Source organism: Bubalus kerabau, chromosome 14, assembly GCF_029407905.1.
Source record: "Bubalus kerabau isolate K-KA32 ecotype Philippines breed swamp buffalo chromosome 14, PCC_UOA_SB_1v2, whole genome shotgun sequence".
Lineage (NCBI taxonomy): Eukaryota > Metazoa > Chordata > Mammalia > Artiodactyla > Bovidae > Bubalus > Bubalus kerabau.
The window spans coordinates 67,106,478-67,133,362 of record NC_073637.1 but is presented as its reverse complement, the minus strand read 5'-3'; the positions used below and the strand labels follow the sequence as shown (position 1 = coordinate 67,133,362).

General features: G+C 35.3%; 1 protein-coding gene across 20 annotated transcripts in view; it reads left to right on the top strand.

Moving 5' to 3' along the window:
• The window catches only part of VPS13B (vacuolar protein sorting 13 homolog B), an 851,071-nt gene that overhangs the window by 430,321 nt on the left and 393,865 nt on the right, over positions 1 to 26,885 (top strand). For all 20 annotated transcript variants that reach the window (XR_008702388.1, XM_055546536.1, XM_055546537.1 and 17 more), the window contains 2 exons: positions 5,261 to 5,481; positions 20,662 to 20,865. Coding sequence is in view for 19 of the 20 variants with exons in the window: in XM_055546536.1 (XP_055402511.1) it covers positions 5,261 to 5,481; positions 20,662 to 20,865 (425 nt within the window). In the remaining variant the exon portion in view is untranslated. The remainder of the gene's footprint in view (positions 1 to 5,260; positions 5,482 to 20,661; positions 20,866 to 26,885) is intronic.

Here is a 26,885-nt window from a genome sequence, read left to right as displayed (position 1 = left end):
AACCATAGAAAACAATACCCTATATTTATTTTTAAGTTATAATCCATATATCACTGAGTGTTGAGACCCAAGAAATATTTTATGATAATGCTTCCTTAATTATGTAGTTGTCTTTATATAATAAGTGAGGTGAGGCTTACCATTAGTTAGTGGTAAATCCCTTTAGAAAATACATAGAATTGTAGTATCTCTTGACAACCTATATAAACTGAGGGTATATCTTGTTAGTTGACTATATGACCTTAAACAGAGCATTGCTATAATTTTGACATTTCTTTTAAAACTGTTAAGTAGTTACTAATATATTAATTGCTGGAAGGACAGTGTGAAGCTTTGAGATTATTTTAGTTTTTTAAAAGCAATAATTGTTCTGGTTTTGCATTGTTTATAATTGCAATCATAGGTTTTAAAGACTTAGAAAACAACAAGTATTATATGTCTTTATGTAGTAATGAAATGTTGATGGTTAATTTATTATTAAATCAGTAATAATTTTCAGAAATGAATAGTACTTAGCATTGAATGCTTGGGTTTCTAGATGTAAAGAAAATGCTTGTCTAATTTGAAATGAATTATCTCTTTTTTCATTATTTAATAATCATGAGGTTTTAAATATAAATATTATTTTTTTAACTTTCATTAGTTTATACATTCAATACATTTTACATTTTCTAATACAAAGCAATATTTTCTTCTAAATGTAGAAATTTGGTTACAGAGCAAATAAAATTATACATTGCCTGTTTTCATTTCCTTTTCTTCCAGGCATTTCAGCAGTTCCCTTCTGCCAGGAGAATTGATTAGGTTTTCTATTTTTTAAATGCCTTCATTACTCAGACATTTCCAATGTTTAAATTAACATCATGTAGAATTAAAGAAAGTCTTTTATCTTAACTGTCTTTAAATCAATTTAATGCTAAGTGGTTTGGGGAAAAAGTGTCAGCAGTTTTGGCTTATTTATGTTTGTAGAAAACAGTGTATCTGTTTCCAAATTGTTAACCTTTGCAATTAGTAATAAGATATTCCTGATTCCACTAATCATATTTGAAGTAAAAATCTACCTGAGTCGTACTGTATTGTTGGACATGGGGAAAGACGTAAGGAGTAGAGGAAGGCACTTTTGTTTTTGTTTCTAAAGATACTTGATGAAGGTTATGAGAAGAAAGAAAACAGAGAGAGTGTCTCTAATATTAACCAACTTTCTTCATTTTCCATATTGATGTTTATAAGGCACAAAGTATATGCACTTTTTCCTGTAGGAAAGTACAGTATCTTTAGAAAGGGGAAGACTGATTCTCTTTCCAGAATATCAATCCCTGCCCACCAATATTGAAGATTGTAAATTAGATGTATATAATCAGGTCTGTATAAATAGTCACTGTTCAGTGACCCCAACATTGATAATAAGATTGTCAAAATGTACATATATAGGTTTTTGTTTTTATTTTTGTTTTGCTCTAGATAGTGCTTTCTTTTGTCATCCAAATCGGTCCTTTATTTTACGCTTTGCGTTGTGCAAAACCAGCAATGTGTGATACTGTGTAAGGAAATCCATACCATGTAATTTTTATAATTTCACTTAGTTTTAAGTTACTATTATCTAATCAAGTCCCCCTTCCCAATTGTTGACATGTATCACATAGTCTCACGTTGAATTTATGTATTAAGTTTGTCCTAAAGCTTTGTCATATTCACTCTCTTTTACATTTTTTTGTACAAAGTAGTTCAGTATTTGATTATCATTTTTCTGAGAATTAATTTATCACTAGTCTTTTCTCTGTTGATAATATAGACGTTTTACAGATTCACACAGAAATGGAATTTTCAGCCTTCTTTCTTTTTCTTGTTCTTTAGACAATTTGTTAGACATTTTCTGAATTCTGCCAGCAATAAATAAATTTTCTGAAATAATCTTGAAGGTCTCAGAATAGTACATGGTCCGGGTCTGTCATGGTCTGTCATATTTTAACAACTCCTCATACAGTATATTGCCAGTGTTGTAAATAGATGAGGTGCTTTTATTTATTTATTTATTTTTATTGTGTATGTGTTTAAAAGGAATAGTTGTGCAATAATGATGTGTTATGTTTTGGTAATTTTTTCACAGTGATTAATTGTGGGAATGTTTGTCATTACACATTAAAATCTCATCTTCTAGGTAAAATGTGCTTTTTAAAATAGATTATCTGCTTCCTAAATAAATGAATGTAAAGTATTATGTTAAAAGGTTCTGTTTAAGACTTAGAAAATGGTATACCAAATTTCAACTTATGGTCTGATTCCAAAGAAGAAGCAGACACATATCTAAGATAGTACCAGTGTCATTTGGAGTTCTTTTTTTCAATTTCATGAATTTAAATGTGTTTTTTAATCCAACATAATCATCATTTAGCATTTCTTGGATAACATGAAATTTGAAAGACTATATATAGCTCTCTACCAATTTTAAAATATGTAGCCTGAAATAATTCCAAAATATTTTAAGACAAATTTGGCAAAGCCTTTATTTTGTAAATAGCATGGAAACTTGTGTAGATTTTTAAACAATTTCAGAATTAGTTACAGATGATTTAAAGTTGGTCATTCTTCTTGAGGGCAAAATATTTTAAGTCTTAAGACAGGCAGAGTACCACAGTGCTAACCACATATTATTATGCAGTTTTCATTGTTTCCAGTCAAATTATTGTGGACTGTTGTGTAGCTACAATTATATTATTATTCGAGTCTCAACTTGAAAGTTTCCAAGTTTAATAGTGTTAGCTTCTTGATTAAGACATTTTGAATGTTCAAACCTACGAGAATCTATCTTGTAGTACCCCTTCAATATCACTATTCACAATTCAAATGCGTATTTATACTTTTAATATATATATCTAGAACATGATCTACTTAGTTATTCACTTAATTTTTTATTTTTCCTTACCAAAAAAATAATATGAACCTAAAAGTACAGTATGATCCTAGTTTCAACTCAGTGTACACGTGGCCAACACTATAAGGGAGAAAAAAAAGGAAATAGAACAATGGTAATAGTGTATATTCCTGGGAGTAGCAAGATGGAAGGTGAATTATGACTGGTTTTGATTTTTTTTTCTTTATATATTTTCTAAGTTATTTTCAGTGAGGTACCAGTACCTCTCTAATTAGAAGATAAATATTTTTAATTTGTTTTGAGACAATCCAGATTCTTAAAGTCTATATTATCCTATCTCTGTTGACGAGTCTTGTTTGACTATGCTAAAGCCTTTGACAGTGTGGATCACAACAAACTGTGGAGAATTCTTAAAGAGATGGGAATACCAGCCCACCTTACCTATCTCCTGAGAAACCTGTATGCAGGTCAAGAAGCAGCAATTAGAACCAGACATGGAACAACAGACGAGTTCAAAATTGGGAAAGAAGTACATCAAGGTGATATACTGTCACCCTGCTTATTTAACTTATATACAGAGTACATCATGGGAAATGCCAGGTTGGATGAAGCACAAGCTGTAATCTAGATTGCCAGGAGAAATATCAACAGCCTCAGATAGGCACATGATACCACTCTAATGGCAGAAAGTGAAGAGGAACTAAAGATCCCTTGATGAGAGTGAAAAAGCTCACTTAAAACTCAGCTTTCAAAAAACTAAGATCATGACATCTTGTCACATCACTTCATGTCAAATAGGGGAAAATGTGGAAACAGTGACAGACTATTTTCTTGGGCCCCAGTATCACTGCGAATGGTGACTGCAGGACTGCAGCAATGAAATTAAAAGACTCTTACTCCTTGGAAGGAAAGCTATGACTAAAAGCAGAGACATCATTTTGCCGACAAACATCCATATAGTCAAAGCTGTGGTTTTTTCAGTAGTCATGTACAGATGTGAAAGTTGGAGCATAAAGAAGGCTGAGTGCCAAAGAATTGATGCTTTCGAACTGTGGTACTGGAGAAGACTCTTTGAGTTCCTCCAACAGCAAGGAGATCAAAACAGTCAATCCTGAAAGAAATCAATCCTGAATATTCATTGGAAGGACTGATGATGAAACTGAAACTCTAATACTTTGGCCACCTGATGCCACCTGACTAATTGGAAAATACCCTGATTATGGGAAAGATTGAGAGCAGGAGCAGAAGCAGGCAATAGAGGATGTGATGGTTAAATAGCCTCACTGACTCGATGGACATGAGTTTCAGCAAGCTCTAGGAGATAGTGAAGGATAGAGGAGCCTGGGAGGCTACAGTTCATAGGGTCACAAAGAGTTTGACAACTTGGCAACTCAACAACAACATACTAATAAGTGCTAGTAGTTTTTCAGAGTCAAAAAGACAAGTCATATGAACATATTTTCCATCAAATTGGCATCACAGTATTCAATGTATATAAATATTCTAATACAAGTACACTTATAAATTCTATTTCATGAAGCATTTTACTGGTAGCCATAGTTGTAAAAAGGATGGTTTTATCTCATTAATTTATACTGACAGTTCTTTTCTCTGATAAATTTATAAAAGAAAAAAGTTTAAAACAACAAAATTTTGCTCTTAACCTTGAAATGTATGAGTACTTATTTTTTAAATCAAATATGTGTGTGTGTGTGTATGTATATATCCTTTTATACATATGTAAGGGTATCCAACTGAAGATGTGGATATGCATCCTGAGTTTTAACCTGCAGAGATTTCTGATTAAGTAGGTCTGAAGTAGAAACCAAGAATCTGTATTTTATATCAGCATCTGCATGATTCTGATGCAGACATTCCAACAGACCATAGTAAATTGTTTATTTATTTATTTTTCATTATTCTGCAGTCAGATCATGGGCCACATTTAGTCCATTTTCTTAATTTAACACATTTTTTGTGGTCTCCAAGGTACTTACATCCCACAAGTTGCACTGTGCAACCCACTAGTAAACCAGTGAGGGAATACAAAGTTAGAACTTGTGTTTATATTTTTATCTCATTCCTTAATTTCTATTTTTTCTTTTATAATGTACCTTAATTATTGTTATAGTAGTATGTACAATAAATACAAATATTAAGAAGTAACTCTTCTATAGCATGTGAACTGTTTAACATGTTGGTCTATGATACAATGTATGTTTTTTATGATGCCATATTAAGTGTTTTCTATTTCAAATATTGATAGTAGACAATATTTGATAATATTTGATAGTAGATAATATTGATAGTAGACACCTTAATATCAAATGACAGTTAACTATATTTTTGTATGTCTGCCTCCCTAACCCCTTTTGTCCCTATTATCAGGTGATGCTTTTCCTTGGACAATCAGCTTGCATCATTTCAGCATTTATACCCTTTTTGGAAAACAAGTGACACTTTGCCTAGTGGAACCCATGGGTTGTACCTCTACACTAGCTGTTACATCCCAAAAATTGCTTGCTACAGGACCTGATATGAGGCATTCATTTGTTGTCTGTCTGCATGTTGACCTAGAGTCACTTGAGATAAAATGCTCAAACCCCCAGGTAGGTACATTTGATTTATGAAAGGAAATTTAAAATAACGTGATTTAAGAACAATTGTTACCCATTTTGTTGAAGGGTTTCTTTTCTGTTAAGTGTCCTAAATTATTTTTAACAAGGCCATCAAGATCAGAATGGTTAGATTAAGTATTGCTTTGAAGTTCTCTCAAGTTTTGTAATTTAAACTCTTCTGAAAATGTAATGGTGGCAGCATAAATGCATTTTTTGGCTGATGGAATGAAATCAGTTGCAGATGTAAGGTTTTTAAACAGTGAAGAACTACTTTACTGTCAGATTGGAAGAGTCTGTTGAAGTGATCACGTGTAATTTCTAATCAGATTCTCACTCAGAACTTCGTTTGCTCAACATGTAGTATTTTTATTTTAAATCACGTTGACTGTTTAAAAAAGGCATTTGTTAATCATTTAACATTCCAGTTGGAATAGGCCAAACATGTATATTTGACGGTTTTATAATTTAGTATGAGCTCAGGTCTCCTGGGTTTGTACAAATTATTAACTGCATACAATTTAATATTTGTTTCTTTGACCCCAAGCAAACTCTCATATAATTTCCACTCAGATTGTCAATGTTGAATAATATTTGAAATTATATTTTTAAAACAATGCTTTAAAATTTTTATTGGATTTGACAGATCAATGTTGATAAATCTTTGTTTATCCCAGCATTAGTAGTTACAAGCCAGTTTTAAAAGTGTCTTTCTTTTAAATTAATTAATTTTTTTTTAAACTTTACAATATTCTGTTGGTTTTGCCATACATTGACATGAATCTGCCATGGGTGTACATGTGTTCCCCATACTGAACCCCTCTCCCACCTCTATCCCCATCCCATCCCTCTGGGTCACCAAAAAAATATAAGTGTCTTTTAAAGTGGGTTCAAATATTATTCTGTATTTTATAGAGCCTCGTTACTGATACCATTCTCCTTCTTTCTCCTCTTCTCTTTGCCTCACTCCACATACTATATATTAAACAGTTTGGCTTAATTTTTATATATATTTGTGCATTTTGACAAAATCAGACCTGCTAATATCTTGGTGATGGCCTTATAAAAATGCATATAGTTAGAATTATGATAAAGCAGATATATTAAACTAATAGCTTATCCATTATTACAAAAGTAATTTCTTTTATAATCAGGGAGGCCTGGCATGCTGCAATTCATGGGGTCGCAAAGAGTAGGACACGACTGAGTGACTGAACTGAACTGAATAAATCTCTTTGAACATTAGTAAATACACCAGTTTAATAGCCATTTGCCATTCTATTATGACCCATAGTGGAATAAAAGAGAATAATTATGAAATGACTTACCCTCTCAAATTATTCTTTGAATGCTGCTTCTGATGGTTCTTGAAACTCATTTCCTAGCAGAAGAAAAACTGTTCTTGGTTGAGTTTTGTCCTCCATAAAATATGTGTTGAATTCCTCATTGTGTGACCTTATCTGTTAATTGGATAGAGGTAATCAAGTTAAGGCAGAAGTAAATGGAGAAGGAAATGGCAACGCACTCCAGTGTTCTTTCCTGGAGAATCCCAGGGACGGGGGAGCCTCGTGGGCTTCCGTCTATGGGGTCGCACAGAGTCAGACACGACTGAAGCGACTCAGCAGCAGCAGTCAAGTTAAAATGAAGTCCTTAGGGTGAGCCCTCATACACTGTGATTGATATCCTTATAAAAAGGGGAAAATTAGATAAACAGAGGAAGTTGATGTGAAGATACAGAGGGAGAGTGCCTTGTGAATGGAGACGGAGATTGGACTGATCCAGCCGAAAGCCAAAGAACAGCAGAATTGTTGGCTACAATAAAAAAAATAAGAGGCATGAAAGAGTCTTCTGAGTCCCAGATCATGGCCCTGCTGATACCTTGTACAGGGACTCTCTATTATCTCCAGAACCATGAAACTATAAATTTCTGTTGTTTTAAGCCACTCACTTTCTGATACTTTCATATGCCAGCTCTAGCAAGCGGATTGTAGAGAGACAGGTTCACTTTTGTTAGATCCTTTATCACAGAAGGTGTTAAATGGGGGAAAATAGATTTAGTTTAGTTCTACCATAGTAACAGAAGCCCACCTTGGCCTATCTATCCTATTAATTATTTCTGTATACTCCAGGGGAAAAAAGCAAAAACTAACAATAAAAATTGATGTTTCCAATTTGTTTTTTAAATAATTGAATTGCAAAAAGGACTTAAAAACAGCTATTGAAATTTGCTTCATGAGGTGTAAAGGAAAGGATACTGAAAGAAAAAGTTAAGAATTCATAATGGAGAAGTAAAGTATAAAAACAAATCAGATTTGAGAATTGAAAGTACAATATATGAAAAAAAATACTGTCTAAGGTTATAGGTGGTCTGCATGTGACAGAGGAGTCACTGAACTTGAACATAGAGCATAGAAAGTATTGAATTTGAAAAACAGAAAAAAAGATACTTTAAAAAAGATCAAAGCTTAGTGACTTTGGGACAAAACGTTCAAATATATATGTAATTGGAATTCCAGAAGGTAAGGAGAAAAAGCTGGAGCCAGAAAAATATTAACAAATAATTGTCCAAAATTTCAGAAAGACGTAGGCTTTTACGTATTCAGGAAGTTCACTTAGTCTCAAGTTTATCTTTGAGAATAAACTCAAAGGAAAACCTGTTTGGAGACATTGTGATTAAAATACTGAACCAAGAAAGATAAACTTTTAAAAAAAACCTTGAAAGCAGCTACAAGAAGATACATATATACGCTTTAACAATGATTTGAATAACTGCAGATTTCTCATTATAAATGATAGACAACAGAAGACATTGGAACAGTATATTTAAAATGCTTACAGAAAAGCACTCTCAAGCCAGTGTGTGTGTCCACAGAAACAAAAGTGAAATAAAGACACTGTGCTGCTGTTGCTGCTGCTAAGTCGCTTCAGTCATGTCCGACTCTGTGCGACCCCATAGACGGCAGCCCACCAGGCTCCCCCGTCCCTGGTATTCTCCAGGCAAGAACACTGGGATGGGGTGCCATTTCCTTCTCCAATGCATGAAAGTGAAAAGTGAAAGTGAAGTCGCTCAGTCGTGTCCAACTCTTAGCGACCCCACGGACTGCAGCCCACCAGGCTCTCCGTCCATGGGATTTTCCAGCCAAGAGTACTGGAGTGGGGTGCCATCGCCTTCTCCGAAAGACACTGTAGATGAGGGAAAACTAAGAAAATTTGTTACCAGCAGCTCTGCTTTATAAGAAATACTGAAGGAAGTTCTATATGTTAAAAGGGAATGATACTAGATGAAAACTTGAATCTTCAGAAATAAAGAAAACCACCAGAAAAAATAAATAGCTTGATAAATCTTTCTAAAAGCTGCTTTAAAAAAATATGTACGACTGTTGAAAGCAAGTGTATAACACTGACTGCTAGAGCTTTCAATGTATATAGATATAATATAAAAAAAATTTGATCATTAAGGGAACCTATAGTGGTTTTTAGATTTCTAAATATCTCATGAAGTGTTACAGTGTAACTTTAGATTGTGAAAGTTTTTATGTGTATATTTTAGTGTCTTAGTGAAGTGAAAGTCCCTCAGTCGTGTCCAGGTCTTTGCCACCCATGAACTATATACAGTCCATGGAATTCTCCAGGCCAGAATACTGTAGTGGGTAGCCTTTCCCTTCTGCAGGGGGTCTTCCCAACTCAGGGATCAAACCCAGGTCTCCCACATTGCGGGTGGATTCTTTACCAGCTGAGCCTAAAATAAAGTAAAAATACCAAGAGATACAGCCAAACACCAATAGATAAAATTAAATACTAAAAAAAATTCAAATAATCTAAAGAAAGGAAGACATGATAACAGAGTTACGTAACGCAGGGTGGAAATAGAAAACAAAAAAATAAAATTACAGGGCTGAACCCAGTTGCACAAGTATTACGTTAAAGGTTATGATCTTAACTGGTGGAGTGTTAGACCAGGATTCAGCAGATTAAGGCCTGCAGGCAAATTAGACTACACCCACATTTTTACCTATTGTCCAAGAATGCCATCATACTGTGCATGCATACTAAGTTGCTTCAGTGGTGTCTGACTCTTTGCAACCCTTTAGATCATAGCCCACCAGGCTCCTCTGTGCATGGGATTCTCCACACCAGAAGTACTAAAGTGGGTTGCCATGCCCTCCTCCAGGGGAACTTCTGGATCCAGGGATCGAACCCAAGTCTCTTACATCTCCTCCATTGGCAGGTGGGACCACTGCAGCCACAGAATGAAGGAACAGCAAGGGAGAACACTATGGCTTAAGAAGTATAGAATGTTTACTATTTGGCCATTTACAGAAAATTTGCTGATCCCTGGTCTAGCTGCTCCTAATAGAGTAGTAATAAAGCAGCACTCTACTATACATTGCATAATAGGGAAACACTTGAAATATTAAGAAACAGAATATAAATACATGTATAGGAAAATGTACAAACAATATAAGAAAGATGGATTTGTTTATTTTAACATCAAATAAAATAGACATAAAGGAGTGTTCTCAGAGATAAAGGAAATGAAAGAAAAATGGACAGAATTAAAGGAAAAAATAGGTAATTCTATTTAATCATATTAGGAAATTATTATCCCATCTCTCTCAGTGATTGTTAAAGAATTAGATGAAAAATAAATAATTGGAGTATAGAAGATATGAAAAATACTTGTGAACCCACTTTCATCTAATTGACATTTATAGAACACTATTCAACAACCATGGAATGCATATTATTTTCATATATGCATGGTCTCATTGTATGAAAAGAATTAAAATCAGTATATTAACCATAGTCGAATTATATTAGATATCAATAATTAACTAGGAAAACTATAAATATCTGGACATTAAACAATAACTCATAAAGGAAAGAGAAACCACAGTTCATTTCAGTTCAGTCACTCAGTCGTGTCCGACTCTTTGCGACCCCATGAATTGCAGCACGCCAGGCCTCCCTGTCCATCACCAACTCCCAGAGTTCACTCACACTCATGTCCATTGAGTCGATGAAACCACATGCCACACGTAATTGAAAAATATTGAATTGTTTTCCACTAAGATCAAGAAAAACACAGGATGCCTTCTTTCATCACCTCTATGTCATACTGACCATCTTAGCCATTGCAATTAAAAAGAAATAACCAAGCAAAAGAAATAATAAGACTAGAGATAAAAGAAGTAAAACTCTACCTTTTTTCATATGATCAAATATGTTATAGAAATTCCCCGAGGAATTAAGAAGCTATTACTAGAACTAATAAACTTATTATGGTTGTAGAAGACAAGATTAATGTCTAAAAACCAATTGTATTTTTCTGTACTAGCAGCCAAAAATTGGAAAATGGAATAATGAATCAGTTCCGTTTACATTGATGCCAGTAAACATACACAAATGAATTTAACAAAACATGTCCAAGATCTCTACCTTGAAACACTACCACAAAACACTGCTGAGAGAACTTGAACGTCTAACTGGAGAGAGATACCTGTTCATAGATTAGAAGACAACATTGTTAAGATGGCAGCTCTCCTGAAATTGACCTAAATATTGGGTATAATCAGGTTTAAAAACATTTTTCTCCTTGAAAGTATCATTAAGATAGCAGAAATCCAGACATTTGGAAGAAGTATAGCAACACCTTTATCAAACTGTTACCAGAATTTTAAGAAATCCTTTCTAATCGATAACATAAAGATAGAGCAATAAATAAAATAATATCAGTACGCATAATGGGGAAAAGATTAGTATCACACAAGATGTATGACTGGTCAGTAAACACATGAAAAGATGCTTATCATTATTCATCAGGGGAAAATAAAACAAGAAGACATAACACTATACACCTATTAGATTGGCTAAAATTTAAAAGATGAAGTATTGTGAACCAACTAGAGCTCTTTGTGTACTAATGATGGGAATTACGTAACAGCTTTGGAAACAACTTGAAAGTTCCTGGGGGGGAGGGTGGGGAAAATTACTGTACAACCAACCCAGTCATTCCTTCCTAAGTATTTCTTCAGGTAAACAAAAACGTACATGCATGCAGAGACTTTTACATTGGTGTATTTAACAGCTTTATTTATATAGCCCAAAACCAGACATCACCCAAATGTTCATTGAAAGTGAAAGTGAAGTCGCTCAGTCGTGTCTTTGCGACCCAGTGGACTGTAGCCCACCAGGCTCCTCTGTTCTTGGGATTCTCCAGGCAAAAGTACTGGAGTGGGTTGCCATTTCCTTCTCCAGAGGATCTTCCCGATCCAGGGATCAAACCCAGGTCTCCTGCACTGCAGGCAGATGCTTTACCCTCTGAGCCACCAGGGAAGACCCTAAATGTTCATTAGTAAGTGAATTAAAGAAATTCTGTCCTATCCTATCCATACAATGTAATACTATTCAGCCATAAAAAAGACAAGTTACTGATAAAATGTAAAATTATGGAAGAGTATTACAAGCATTACACTGAGTGAAGGATCCCAGACCAAAAAGTCCTTACTGTATAATTCCACTTATATATAATGTTATGCGAATAAACCACTACATTGTGACAGAAAGTAGGTTGATTGTTGCCTAGAGGTAGGGCAGGAATAGGGAAGGAGAAGGGAGTGATAGGAAGGGTAGATTATAAAGGGATATGAAGTAACTTTTGGCCGTAATAAGAAAGTTTTTTATTCATAGTTTATATTTAGTAGCAGCTCAGTGAAAGTTGCTCACTCATGTCTGTCTCTTGGCGACCCAATGGACTGTAGTCCATGGTATTCTCCAGGCTAGAATACTGGAGTAGGTAGCTTTTCCCTTCTCCAGGGGATCTTCCCAATCCAGGGATCAAACCCAGGTTTCCCACATTGCAGGCAGATTCTTTACCAGCTGAGCCACAAGGGAAGCCCAGTAGTAACTCAATCCCTACATAATAGACATATATATATATAGAGAGAGAGAGATGGAATCTAGAAAAATAGTAGTGATGAACCTATTTGCAGGGATGGAATGATGACACAGACATAGAGTACACACTTGCGGACATAGCAGGGGAAACGAGGTGGGATGAACTGAGAAAGTAGCATTGACATACGTACTCTATCATATGTGAAATAGCTAGCTAGTGGGAAGCTATATAACACAGGGAGCCCAGCCTGATGCTTGGTAATCACCAGGAGAGGTGGGATGGGAGGTAGGAGGGAGGCTCAAGAGGAAGGGGATATATATATATATATATATATGTATATATATAATTATGACTGATTCATGTTGTATGGCAGAAACCAATACAGCATTGTAAAGCAATTACCCTCCCATTAAAAATTAAAAAAAAAAAATAGCTTACTGCTACTTGGAGTTATCTACCAGAGACCTTATATTTTGAAGACTTATAGTATTCATTGTAGCCTTGGAAGGATTATCCTACTCCACATAATCTCATTATCCATAGCTATCCCATCTTACATGAATTGTGCTCCTGTTAGTGTTTTAGCCTGGGACTCTAAAAGACCCTGATGCTGGGAAAGATGGAAGGCAAAAGGAGTAGGGGCCAGTGGAGGATGAGATGGTTAGATAGTATCACCAGCTCAATGGACATGAATTTGAGCAAACTCTGGGAGATAATGGAGGATGGAGGAGCCTGGCATGCCACAGTCCATGGAGTTCTAAAGAGTCACATACAACTTAGTGACTCAACAACAGCAACTACTATTATTATTAATTTTTTTTCTTTTACTTTGATATATGAGTATGTATATCAAAGTAAAAGAAAAAAAAATAGTGGGGCTTCCCTGATAGCTCAGTTGGTAAAGTATTTGCCTGCAATGCAGGAGACCCTGGTTCAATTCCTGGGTCAGAAGATCCACTGGAGAAGAGATAGGCTACTGACTCCAGTGTTCTTGGGCTTCCATGTGGCTCAGCTGGTAAAGAATCCGCCTGCAATGCGGGAGACCTGGGTTTGATCCCTGGGTTGGGAAGACCCCTTGGAGAAAGGAAAGGCTACCCACTCCAGTATTCTGGCCTGGAGAATTCCATGGACTGTATAGTCCATGGGGTCACAATGAGTCAGACATGACTGAACGATTTTCACTTTCACTTCACTTTCACATGGAATAGTATGGTGATTTCTGTGAGTCTTATTAAAGGTAAGACTGGCTCAAGACTAGAGCTCTGGAATATCTCCTTTAGATATTCACCTTGTTTAGAATTAAGCTCATGTTTTATTGTTGTTGTTTAAAGCAGTTCTAAGCCAAGTCATCACATAAATAACTTATTTTTGGCCTGATATTCCTTTATTATGTCTGCTCTTTTCTTTCTACATTTTCTCAATCACTTGATTTCTAGGGGCTCCTTGCTGCTGCTCCCCAAACACCAAAGACTTTTTTTTTTTTTGATAAATAAATGAAGGCTGAAAGAACCTCATACCCTGAGAATCCCTTTGTACCCAAAATGTAATTAATTCTATCTATGAATTTAATTCCACTTTTCTTTCTTAATGAGTCCTAATAAACCAATTTCTGTTAAACTGCTACCAACTGCTATATCCAAAATTGATCACAAGGTTGTTGGGAACTTTAAGTGAGATATTTATGAAAATAACTTTGCAAGTTCTGAATAAATGTATAAATGTCATTTTGTATAAATGTCATTTTGATAGTTTAGATTGACTCTGACATAAATTTTGAGATCCTGTATGTAAATTATCTTGAATATCCCTGATGGAATGTGGCAGTATTCCTGGAGGGACTGGAAGCTACAAAACTGTACAGCACTTTGAAGAATCAATTACTCAAAGATTTGTTGTTGATTTTTGTAGTTCGGTTGCTAAGTCCTGTCTGACTCTTTTGGTGACCCCATAGCTCTTCTGTCGGTGGAGTTTACCAGGCAAAAATAGTGGAGTGCATTGCTATTTCCTTCTCCAGGGGATCTTCTGACCCAGGTATCGAACTTGTGTTTCCTGTTTGGCAGGTGGACTCTACCATGGAGCCACTAGGGAAGCCTGATTAAACAGACATCTGCATAATAAATAGATAAGTTAGATAAGGAAGGTTTGGTTGTTTTTTTGTTTTTTTTTTTTCTTTCCAATTTTAACAAGTCTTTGACTTAAAATTTTAAACCACACTATCAAACATGTATTGAGAGGATAAAGCAATAAAACACTGGTTAATACACTGAACCAATGGTACAAGTTTGAATTTGAGACTTTACATGTAGTTTTTAAGTATGGAGGAGCCTAGTAGGCTGCAGTCCATCGGGTTGTGAAGAGTCAGACACGACTGAGCAACTTCAGTTTCACTTTTCACTTTCATGCATCGGAGAAGGATATGGCAACCCACTTCAGTGTTCTTGCCAGGAGAATCCCAGAGATGGCGGAGCCTGGTGGGCTACTGTTTCTGGGATCACACAGTCTTTGGGATCGCACAGAGTCGGACACGACTGAAGCGACTTAGCAGCAGCAGCAGCATAGCCTGTTACGTCTCCATAGCTCTGGAAATTGCTTCATTAGGAATCTATGAAGGCAAACACATTATGTCTAATCGCTGAAGGATTTACTTGAAAACTCTTCAGAAATGGGCTTCCCTGGTGGCTCAGATAGTAAAGAATCTGGCTGCAGTGCAGGAGACCGGGTCTTGATCCCTGGGTTGGGAAGATCCCCTGGAGAAAGGAATGGCCACCCTCACCAGTGTTCTTGCCTGGAGAATTCCATGGACAGAGGATCCTGGCGGGCTGTAGTAGATGGAGTCACAAAGAGTTGGACACTACCGAGCCACTAACAGTTTCAGTTTTCAGAAATAAATATACTAAGGAAATGTAATTTTATTAACAATTATTTATTTTATTATTTTATAAATACTCAAAATCTTTGCAAATACTATTTGATATCCTTGTGTGCCAGATTAACCTAAATTTTAATGGTAAAACATGAGACTCCAAATAAACCCCTTTTTGTGAGTGATTGCTTTAGTCTGTATTCCAGGCTCCCTCTGGATTCTGTCAAAATTACAGATGATGACTTGATTTTTTTTCCCTTTAGCAGTACATTTAGCAGATATTTATTGAGTGCTACATATAGGCCAGAAATGAGGGGGGAAAGATTAGTAAGTAAACACTTGAAGAAGGCCATGCCTATGCACATCATAATCCAACTGTTGAAAGCCACAGATAAAGAACATATCTTGAAGGTATGAGAAAAAGAGAAAAAATGACACATTACATGCAAGAGGACTGAATTTTTATTGTTTGCTTACTTCTCATAGGAAACTGTAGGGATCAAAAGATCAACATCATTAAATTACGAAAAATTTTTATAAAGCCTCTCAACTCAAAATTCTAAATAAAAAATATGTAACATTTATGAATGAAGACAAAATAAAAGCAGTTTTTGTATGAAAGAATCTGTCACCAGTAGAACTACACTGTAAGAAATCCTAAAGGAAATCCTTCATGCTGAAGGGAAATGAAACCAGATGTTTGAGCAACTTTTCAAATGTTTATTGGCCATTGAGTTTGCTCTTTTATAAATTGACAGTTCATTTTGTTTACATTAATTTGTATTTTCCTAATTATTAATGCAGATGGACAGATTTTCATTGTTTATTGGCCACTTAATTTCCTCTTTTATGAGTTATTTCATATCATTTACTTAATTTTTCTGTTAAATTTCTTAGCAGTTTGAAGAGCCTCCTTATATTCTATAAATGCAGACACTGTAATACTGCTTTAATGTTTATGGCATTTTTGGCCAAAAATCTTTAATCTTTCTTAGTGAAGTATACCTATAAAACTTTTTTGGAGAGGGGTGTCCTGGCTTATAAAGTGTTGTGGGCCCTAACATACAAACACGTGTTTGTATTATAATAATATGTGTAAGATCCCTAAAATTTCTTTTACTGTTTTTATTTTAAGATTAATGACCCTAAATAAACATCTTTCTTATGAGAGGTTTCTCACTAGCTAATCTGGGGTTTTTTTGTGTGTTAGTTTCCCATTTATTTTTTTCTGAAGTACTTCTTATCCTTTTTTGTGCTATGGACTTCTTTGAGAATGTTATAAAAGCCTTTCCCCCAGAACAGTGTATATGTCTACTAAATTTTTACATGCACTGTCAGAAACTTTGTGGACTTTGGATTATAGCCCAGTGTGTACACTTCTTGATTCTATTCAATTCCTCCTTCCATACCATTTTTTAATTTGTTAGAATGACATCAGAAGTGTTTGCAATACACATTAATTAATTTGGTTCATTATTGCTTAGAGCTCTCGAGTATATATACTTTAAAATATAGTGCAATCTCTGTATGTAGGGCACACCTAAAACAGATTTATTGTCATGTCTGAATTTGTTGTAGATCCTTGTATCAGCTGCAGAGACCTAAACTGCTGTATAAGTTCTAGAAATTATTCATTGCCAGTCGAAGCCTTGGACACTATAAATATTTAACCTGGTTGAATCAAAGTATTTGTTCATAGGAGTGATTTCCATCAACCTTGACTTTCATCTTAAATATTTTACCAGTTACTCCATTTCCTTTAATGTCTTTAGGAACTAATCTCTCAAACCTTAAAAGCTGTGTTTATTCAAAAATTAAATGAAATCTTTTTAATATAGAGTCTTCTCTAACATAATAAAATTTCAGTTTTCTTTCTACCAATAATTAAGTATGGGAAACTAGAGAAAGAATAGATTTTATACTCCTTTCCTATCCATTTATACAGTTTTTTTTGCTGTAAGTTCAGTTTTCACCACAATATTGGAATTTGGCATTACTGCCTAAGAACACAGTCATTGAGTTCAGACAAAACTGGATTTGTATTCTTGTACCAATCACTCATTTTTTAAATTTCTCTATGCTTCTGATTTTCAGTTTTATTTTGTAAACAAATAGTGTGACTAAGTGTAATGCTCTGTATGAATAGGGTGTTTCTTATTTGTTTTTTGGGTTTTTTTTGGCAAAATCTTTCTTTTGAAACTGAATTATAATGTTCAGTAACAGTCCGTATGCTAAACAAAATAGCCTTTCTAAATATTCACTTAGAGTTCTTTCTTGTTCAGCATGGATCAGACATTGCTTGCTGATTCCTGCTTGGTTTCCATTGACATTGTTTATCCATGAATTTTCTTCTTCCTGCTTACCTTTCTGTTTATGCTTCTCTCTGACCCTCCTAATATACTTCAAAACTTCTCATGGCCTCTACATCATGTCTTTTTTATTTTCTGCACTTGGCTGTTGCTCTTGCTATTCTTATGACTGGAATGATTATTTGCACCCACTGAAATCCTGTCTATCCTTCAAGGGTATATTTTCTTGAGCCTTGTCTTTGCCTTTGTCCAGCCCAATTAAGTCTTGTTTCTGATTGGTTACTGATTGGTTATAAGCTTAAATGAAAAATATATGCGCAGTTAATTTTTAAAGAATGTTACATTTTATGGTTAATATCTTGCATATATGCAAAATATTACTGATATCTAATCACCTTCATACATACCCAATATAAAGTTGCCTCATGTGATGCTCATTTTTTAGAGAATTTTAAGAATGTTTTTGGGGATTTACATAAATACAGGGCTTCCCTTGTGACTCAGTGGTAAAGAATCCACCTGCCAGTGCAGGAGATGTGGGTTCGATCCCTGTGTGGGGAATATCTGCTGGAGACAGAAATGACAACCCATTCCAGTATTTTTGCCCAGGAAATCCCATGCACAGAGATAACCTGGCAGGCTACAGTCCATGGGGTTACAAAAGAGTTGGACATGACTGAAGCGACTAAATTACAACAGCATAAATACAATAAATTGCACATGCTTAGGTTATCTAATTTGATAACATTTGGCTAGTGTACCCATGAAATCACCTTCACAGTCGAGATAATGCATCATCCTCAAAAGTTTCTTTGTGCCCCTTTGTTATTCTCCCTTTTCATTTGCTCGGATTCTGTATAAATGGAATCATACAGGTGTGTTCTCTTGCTCTCTCTTGCCTAGCTTCCTTGATTCAGTATTGTGATTTTGAGATTAACCCATGTTTTTGCATGAATCTATATTTTATTTCTTTTTATTCCTAAGTATTCTGTTGTACCGTTGGTTAACTTACTAGTTAGCATTTGAGATTTTTTCTAGGTTTAGACTCTTAGAAATAAAACTGCTATGAATAGTTTTTTATAGGTCTTTGTGTGGACATAGATTTTAATTTTTCTTGGGGAAACTTAGGAAATGGTTCACACATATGGTAGATATGTCTTTTTCAGAAACTGACAAACTGTATTCTAAATTTTGTTTTTTGTCAGAGTAAATGAGAATTTTAGATACTCTACATCTTCACTGATATTTGGTCTGGTTATACTTTTTAATTTCAGATGTCTTAATAGGTCGTTAGTAGTAGCTCATTGTGGCTTTTGTGGGTATATTTTTCAGTACAGCTTGAAGTATATGAGTTGAACATTTATCTTCAGAATTTTTGCCTTATTTTTTTAAACCTCTGAATTGAGGAAGCCTGGATTCTGTGATTGTAAGTTTCCTCTTTGAAAATAATGATACTTTTCAAGTTTATTTCATTGCTTATTTGGCATGCTGAATACACAGTATACTTGGTGACATTCATATACAATTATTTAATGGTTAGAGTTAAAGGAAATCAGAAGTAGTGACAATAAAGGCAGCATCTGTTCTCTTGAGGAAATAAACTTTATGCCCTGAAAAGTATTTAGAAACCATTTATACTTTCTTTATGTGTCAGTTCTAATTATTTAAGAAAAAGTAAAATAATCTTTTTAAAAATTTGGTTTGGAAGAAAACGATTTCTTTTTAGAAAATACTAATGATTATGAAAGCCAAAAGGAATTAAACTAAAAATTGTCTAACAGCTTTTTTCTAGGAATGCTAGCCATTAGATTTTTTTTTTAAACAAAAAGAGCTATAACCTGAGACTTGAGACTTCACCACACAAAAAGCAAGAAAAAACTGTAACCCATGTACTGTTTTATATCAAATAAGGATTGACAACACTGTTTTTAGGCATCTGTTCTGCCCACATAAGAAGCCAGCTTTATCATCTGGTTGTGTCCTGGGGCTGAAACTTTTTATAAATATGAGAATTTCTTTCTTTCTTTCTTTCTTTTTTTAATGGCAAGCAGAATATGGTATCCAGCTGTGGATTTGCTTATATATTGTGTTTGCATTTTTCCCCCTAGGCTTCTTTTATACAGTATATGGCAATATGTTGTCATACAAATTCCATGATTAATGCTTATTTATGAAATCTTATGTAAATATCTTAGAACTTAGTCAAACAACGTGCAAGTTAAACAGTTTTTGGGTTTTTTTTTCTGGATATTGGAATGACAAATCTGAGGGGAATAGTAGGTTGGATAGTTTATGTTCTTTATCTATAGAAAAGTCTCATATAACAGTTTCCTTTTACTATTCTCTGTTATATCTTTTCTTTTTACTGTATTTTGTTGGGTATACCTGTGGCGGATTCATTTTGATATTTGGCAAAACTAATACAATTATGTAAAGTTTAAAAATAAAATAAAATTAAAAAAAAAAAAGAAATCCACTTTCAGATTTATTCTTCAGAAAATAGAGAAAATTTAAACTGTAAATAATTCAAAAATAAGAATGACAATTATATATGACTAAATAGTCATATATAATAGGATATATTTGATTTCTAATTTTTGATCCTGAGGGCTCTGTTTAAGAGGCATTTATTTGCGATTCTATTAGTCATTTAGTGGAAGAAATCTGTCTCATCATAAGCTGTTGTATTAGCATTTAATTTTATTAGTATGATTTTCCCACAAAAATGCTAACTTGCTATAAAATATCAAGTTACAAATATGGGACCAATTTTAAGTATGATTAAAGTTATTATATCTGTCTCATTTAATTCATGGTTAAATGTTTAATATTGTATATTTGGATTATTTGTCTCTATATCATTAGAATGATGGTATCATGATAATATGTATATAGTAGAGTATATATAATATATAATAATTATGTAACATATATTATAGATCATGATATAGTACTATAATCAATGATTTACTGATAGATTTTTATTTCATGTATTCTTATTTCTGTGGACTTAGTTTTAAATTTCTCACATTGAGTATTTTAGTCAGTTTTGACCAGAAGTTGAAAGATTTGTTTTTGCTTTTTATTTTTTTCCCTCTGCTTAGGTTCAGCTCTTATATGAGTTAACAGATATCATGAATGAAGTCTGGAATAAGATTCAGAAGAGAGGCAATCTCGGTTCTTCTTCAGCTTACCCGGAGTCCGTGGTGGGGCCTTTCCCTAGCTCTCCAGTTAGAAGCAGTATAGGCACAGCTCCTCCAGATAATAGCACATGTAGCCCATCTGCTGACATTGGAACTACTACTGAGGTAAGTGTTTCTGAAAAATTGTGTTAGTAAATGAAGGGTGTATATATATACCACAGAGTTCTATGTCAGGATTGAGAATCAAGATGACCTTACCTCTGTGGAAGCTGATGAGTTTAGAGGCTCATGAGGTGCTGTGGTAGCTATGGCTGTGCGTTACTGTTTCTCTTAGGTTCAAGGATTTTCATCACTTTCAGTAGACAGTGGGATAGTTCAGGAAAGTAGAGGTTCTGTGAAATGGCAAAAACTAAGGCACAGTAAATGTAGGGTTTTTCAGAAGTATTGAAACTTAGAAGCTGACTGCAAAAGAGGCTCAGAACCAGAGTGTCTTTATTATCTTTAGATTGTGATTTTCAATCTTGACCAATGCAAAGTTCTCTCCTTCTGATCATAGAAACCTTCCTTTTCATTTTTCACATTGTGACCTCACCCAATATATCTGTGCCCTTTTTATAACAAATATTTTCAAAGCCCCTCCTTTACTATCCTAAAATGAAAATAAACATAACCTGCATATACATATGTTTTCAAAAATAGTATTCTGAATAAAATATAAAGAATTAAAGGAAAGTATAGTTAATTATTATTGTAATATGTAAATGCTCAGGCATGGTTACATTAGAAGTTGTAATGCAGTTAATTACTGTGAATGTATCTGATGCAAACATACTTTTACAGGGCTGTATTAAATGCTGCAAGTGGGACCATTGTTGGTGTGATTTTCTGAAATAATGCAAACTTGATAAAGTTTCAAAGAAAAGAAATTTTTTGTTCTTTTCAGTAGTTGCATTTCTGGAGCTCTTAATATATACTAAGTGTCAGTCACTTAGTCTTGTCTGACTCTTTGTGACCCCATGGACCATAGCCTACCAGACTCCTCTAGTCCATGGGATTCTCCAGGCAAGAATACTGGAGTGGGTTGCCACTTCCTTCTCCAGTATATACTAAAATCATGTATAAACACAAAAAATACTGTTTTTAGATTTAAAACAGAATTTAATGCTCAAATATTTACTTATAAACAGGATTTTCACCTACTTCAATTACTGTCAGATAATCTTCTCCATTTTGGCTGATTTTGGTATTGACCATCTAGTGATGTCCTTGTGTAGATTTGTCTCTTGAGTTGTTGGAAAAGGTTGTTGCATGACCAATGTGCTCTCTTGACAAAATTCTGTTAGCCTTTGCCCGGCTTCATTTTGTACTCCAAAGCCAAACTTGATGTTATTCCAGGTATCTCTTAACTTCCTACTTTTGCATTCTGATCCCCTATGATGAAAAGGACATGTTTTTGGTGTTAGTTTTATGTCTTGTAGGTCTTCATAGAACCAATCAACTTCAGCTTCTTAGGCATCAGTGGTTGGGGCAGACTTGGATTCCTGTGATGTTGAACAATTTCCCTTGGAAGTGAACTGAGACCATTCTGTCATTTTTGAGATTGCACCCAAGTACTGTATGTTGGAGTAGTACTATTGATATTTGACCCCTGCATAAGCAACTTCTCTATCCTCTATTCCTGCTTATTCCAAATCTTAAAAATCACAATGACCTAAGTGATAGAAGTACTTTTTTTCTCCCCAAATGAAAATCTAAAACTGTTCAGGATATGGAGTCAATGGGACATACCCTTTGGGGGTAAAAACATTGACTTCCTTCTGGAAATTGCAGGGCATGTTCATCTGTATTAAATCTCATAATCAGGGTTACCATGTCCTTCTGTTTAGCTTGGACACAGCACAGTTTTAGAAAGTACCATTTAAATTGTACTTTGTGTGAATGGCAGGTCCTAGTATGTCCATTTCAGATGAGCCCTGTCTTTTCTGAACTTGGTGATGTTTTTTAAATATTTCTTTCTAAAAGACTACTCCCAAAATACGTGCGTCCTCATGCTCATCTTAACATTGTTTAATACAGTACTTAGTAAACAGCTGTTTAGTGGGACACTCCTTTCTACCAGTGAAGTGCCCAGAGTATTTAACTTCTTTTATCAGTTTCACTTGGATTATCCTTGTCTATCAATGTATCACCGCAAGCTTTTGATTACCAAAGTTTTTCACAAAGTGTATTTTGTGCAACGTCAACATATTGGCTGTGAAAAAAGAAGTCTTTTGCTAAATAAGTTTGGAAAATACTACATTAAAGAAAGTTGAAGTTCCTTATTTTTCAAAACCATATTATATCTGTCTTTGTCTGACTTGCTCAATACAGTAATCTCTTGGTCTCAAGAGCTTTTGCATTGTAAGAGCACTATGCATTGTAAGAACTTTACTGCAAGAGCTTTTGGCATCTCTTATATGTGGAATCTAAAAAGTGATAGAAATGAACTTATTTACAAAACAGAAATAGACTCACAGACAGAGATAACAAACTGGTTACCAGAAGGGGTAATGTGTGGGGGTGGAGACAAATTAGGAGTTTGGGGTTAACATATACCACTGCTGGTACTGCTGCTAAGTCACTTCAGTCGTGTCCGACTCTGTGGGACCCCATAGACGGCAGCCCACCAGGCTCCCCCGTCCCTGGTATTCTCCAGGCAAGAACACTGGAGTGGGTTGCCATTTCCTTCTCCAATGCATGAAAGTGAAAAGTGAAAGTGAAGTCGCTCAGTTGTGTCCGACTCTTTGCTACCCCATGGACTGCAGCCCACCAGGCTCCTCCGTCCATGGGATTGTCCAGGCAAAAGTACTGGAGTGGGGTGCCATTGCCTTCTCCGAACATATACCACTACTATATATAAAATAGTAAACAACAAGAACCTGCTGTATAGCACAGGGAACTATATTCAGTATCTTTTAGTAAGGTATAATGAAAAAGAACCTGAAAAACATATTTGTGTGTGCATGAAAATATATATATATATATATATATATATAAAACTGAATCACCATGCTGTACACCAGAAACTAACACAGCATTGTAATTAACTATAAAAATATATACACAGTATATATTTTTGTAGTTAGTTACAGTAGTGCTTCCCTACCATTTTCATGTCATTACATACACAGAAGATGATGTTTGCATATGGAGTAATCAAAAGAATCTCTCAGTAATTGAAAGCTCCATTCACTCTAGGCTCTACTCTAAAACCCTAAAGGCCAAGAGTTCCATGTCCCAGCAAAGTTTTGAGACATCCTCTGGTGTCTCCTAGTAAACTCTGAATAATAGTATTACTTTTATAAATATATTTTTAATATTTTTATTATTGCCTCAGGAAAAGAGTGTTGATGTTGATGAATTTAAATATAATTGTCACATTGAAATTATCCTATAATTATATTCTATCCCTTCCCCATTGTAACAAAATCATTTTATAACAGCATAGTGCTACTGTGGTATACCATTTAATTAGTTCAACAAAGTCTTCTTCATGTAGTCAGTGCTAAGAAGAAAATTAAAAGTTTTGTGTGTTTCTAGAGGTGGCATGATTTCCCTGGTGGCTCAGTTGGTAAAGCATCCGCCTACAATGTGGGAAACCCGGGTTTGATCCGTGGGTCATAAAGATCCTCTGGAGAAGGAAATGGCACCCCACTCCAGTATTTTGCCTGGAAAATCCCATGGATGGAGGAGCCTGGTAGGCTACAGTCCATGGGGTCGCAGAGTTGGACACGACTGAGCGACTTCACTCACTCACTCAGAGGTGGCATGTTAAATATTTAGAAGATTTCTGTGAGTAGAGCCGGCATGAGCTGGCATGGCTGGCCCCACCTCATGCCTGATCAGTGTCTGTCTTGCCTTCCTGGTGGTATCTTTGCCCTTTGCCCTAATAGGGCTCTGATGGAGGTGTTCTTGCCAGGTAGAGCACATAAGAGAGAAGGCAACTGCCCACAGCTCTGTTACCATGGGGTAGCCCAGAAGCAAGTACCATCTTCAAGCAGAGGTCACAATCTTTTGCAGTAGAGAGCCAGACAGTAAATGCTGTCTTTGCATGCCATGCTATCTGTTGCAATCATTCAACTCTGAGCACTTTGCAAGCATTGTTTCTATTAATTCTGAAACCTATATTATGAATTGGTGGTATTACTTCCCTTTTACAGTGAAGAATTTGTAACTACAGAGGTTAAGTGACTTGGTTGAGATTGTATAGGTAAGTGGCAAAGCTGAAATGAAAACTTCTGCCTTCTAACTCCAGGGTCCCTAATGTGTGTTATCATATGAATTCTAGAACTTGATTCATTGATAAATTTTTCTTTTAAAAGTAAACTGTTGCCACCAAGTGTAGCTGTGTTCTCCTTTATCCTGCTTAGTGCTTGAGGTTTTGTGGATTATTTTTATTCAGTTCTAAAAAATTCTCAGACAACAGCAGGAAAATTCTTCTACATTCCCATTAGTCTTACTTTCTAGAGCTGCTCATGTTCTCTCTCTGTCTGTGCACCACTGTTTGCTAGTTGATTTGTATTTGTTTTCTTTTTTCCTCTACTGTCATTAGTGCTCTGTTTTCATTCCAAGGCATTTTCTCAATTCCTTTTTTAATTCCACTTTACCAAGTATCCTTAAACTGTATCTAATCCACCTAGTTTCAATCAGTGATGCAAGTAGGGATTTGGAAGGTGAGAGAAGAGAGAGGTTGGTGTTTTTCTTTCTTGTTCCATCCCTACTTTGGTGCCCCATATGGAAAACATTCACGACATTTTTATAGTTTAGTGAAGCCTCATGTGAGTCGTCTGTTTGACTGAAAAAGCAGCTGTTTTTTGGGTCCAGACTTTATGTAAATGGCTCCAACCTAGACTCCAGTTTGCCCTGCTGCTGCTGCTGCTAAGTCGCTTCAATCGTGTCCGACCCTGTGCGACCCCATAGACAGCAGCCCATCAGGCTCCACCGTCCCTGGGCTTCTCCAGGCAAGAACACTGGAGTGGGTTGCCATTTCCTTCTCCAATACATGAAAGTGAAAAATGAAAGTGAAGTCGCTCAGTCGTGTCTGACTCTTAGCGACCCCATGGACTGCAGCCTACCAGGCTCCTCCATCCATGGGATTTTCCAGGCAAGAGTACTGGAGTGGGGTGCCATTGCCCTGAGTGAGAATTAAAATGACATTGCTCAAACCTCTAGGTCCTTACATGAGTTTGATACCTCCATTTACCACCACAGACTCAGTTCCCATTTGTTACCCAGATTTGTGTTTCCTTTTCATTTCTGACATCTTGAGATTTCCTTTTATTTGTTTCAAGTTTCACTATTTTATTAGTCAGAGGAAAGTGACATTCTCATAAGGACAAAGGTGTTGACTAGGAAGGGAAACCACTGGAGATAGTATAGTACCTGGAGCAGTAACACTAGGATGTTATTGCTATAAATAGGCTTAAAGGCGTGGGAAATGGACTAATACTCTGACTTCATATTTTTTTCTTCCTTCCTGTCTCCTGCTGCTGTTCCAAAGAACAACTAGAAACCAGAGGACAAGAATATTTGTCCATATTTTTCACATAGGTTAGCCTCCCAGATAAACAGTGTATTAATGATTGAAGAAGAATAGATGAAAGAAAAGACAAAATTCTTGTGTTTTATCTAGAATTTCAGTGCTTTCGTGGTAGAAATGGAAAACATTCATTTCAACTTGATCTGCCATGTTACTTGAATTTAAATTTCTTTAACATCTTTGAGTACTGAGAACTGGTCTTTGGAATCTTTGTTTTCCTCATTCTGTCTTGTATGTGTTATATTAGATTCTCAAAATCAATGGTTAACTTTTTTTTGCTGAATATTTTTATTGTGGGTAAAATATAAGTAACATTATTTACCATTTTCACCATTTTTATATTTACAATTCAGTGGCATTATTAAATGATATTTAATGCCCCAGCCATAACAACAGGCAAGAATACTGCCTGTTGTTGCAAGAATATTGGAGTGGGTTGCCATGCCTTCCTCCAGGGTATCTTCCTGACCCAGGGATCAAACCTGCATCTCCTGAATTGCAGGCAGATTCTTTACCACTGTGCCACCTGGGAAGCCCTGTGATCACATTATTTAACCTCTGCTCTTTAGTTTCATTATCTCTAAAAGTGGAGATAATATTAATATTC